This window comes from Orycteropus afer, unplaced genomic scaffold, assembly GCF_000298275.1.
Source record: "Orycteropus afer afer isolate SDZICR_OR568_19922 unplaced genomic scaffold, OryAfe1.0 scaffold02140, whole genome shotgun sequence".
NCBI classification, from domain to species: domain Eukaryota; kingdom Metazoa; phylum Chordata; class Mammalia; order Tubulidentata; family Orycteropodidae; genus Orycteropus; species Orycteropus afer.
Window position 1 is genome coordinate 12060 of NW_006923727.1, and position 1175 is coordinate 13234.

The 1175-nt window shown below is 57.5% G+C and overlaps 1 protein-coding gene across 1 annotated transcript; it reads right to left on the reverse strand.

Moving 5' to 3' along the window:
* Positions 1-439: 439 nt before the first annotated feature.
* LOC122152106 (mitochondrial amidoxime reducing component 2-like) lies at positions 440-720 on the reverse strand (the record flags this gene model as incomplete). Its single annotated transcript, XM_042783498.1, has 1 exon — positions 440-720. A coding segment is annotated over exon 1 (281 nt), but the record flags the coding sequence as incomplete, so codon positions are not given.
* Between the last annotated feature and the right edge of the window lie 455 nt (positions 721-1175).

Genomic DNA, 1175 nt, shown 5'->3' on the forward strand with positions numbered 1-1175 from the left:
TTTTTACAGTGGAGGGGCCTCTCATCCAGATAGGGGCAGGAGCTTGCCCAAGGGTTGAGTCTTGTCTACCCTTCCAAATCTGAACCACTACTTGAGCTTCCCACAAAGTCTTAGTGCCTAAGACATTTGAGTGCTAACCAGAAGGCTGGCAGTTCAAACGCACCAGCCACTCCTGGGAAGGAAGATTGGACAATCTACTTCTGTAGTGATAACAGCGTTGGAAACCCAAGGAGGGGTCTATAAGTTGAGTCCCACTCCACGGCAGATAACAACAAAACAACTTGAACTTCCCAGCTAAAAGATCGGGGCAGAAGCTCCAACCACAACCCAGGTAACCCAGGTCTCGAACCTCTATTGTTTTACCGGAAACAGACCCCATCTCCTCCACTCAAACCCATAACCGGACCTGTGAGGCCCACCAGCCCTGGCCCAGCCCTACCTGTCCCGCAGGTGGCCGCTGCGCAGCCCCAAGGCAGTGCACTCGGCTTCGCTCACCGACACCCCCTTGCAGGACTTAATAGGGTAGATCCAGAGCTGGGCCACGGTGCCCACCTGCTGCAGCCGCCTGCGCCGCCTGGGTCGCGCGCAGCGCCAGCCCACGGCTCCCAGAGCCACGGCGGCCAGACCTACAGCTGCCACCCCGAGCCACCGAGGCCAGGACTGCGGGAGGAGGCGAGGTGCAGGGAGGCCGAAGAGGGCCGACGACCCGGCGGCGCCCATGGCGGAGCGCAGCAGGAGGCAGACCTGAGCACCCACAAAGCAGTGTGACTGGAGCCAAAAAGAATGGAGAGGCGCGTAAGGCTCCAGGTGGGGGGAGGAGCCAGAGCTGTCTAGGCGACCTATCACCCTTTCTCTGCTGAGGTGGCAGGACGCCTTACACACAGGAAGGGAGAACCTAAAGGAAGTTTGTGGGGCAACTCTGTAATAGGGGAAAGCGACGCAAGAAAGCCGGCTGGAGTTTCTGGGCACTGAGGGGCGAATCTGCTGGGGTCAAAGCAATCTGACTGTCCAGTTTCTCTGGAGTGTTCAATTTCCCTTTACTTCTCTCCCTTCCCTGGCCCCTGCAACGCAACAGTTCCCCCATGCAAGATAACCCCTTATCCTCCTTTTTACCCCTCATTTCTCCAATCCCCCCTTCTCTTCTAATAACTCACACTTGTTGCTCGACCAGAACA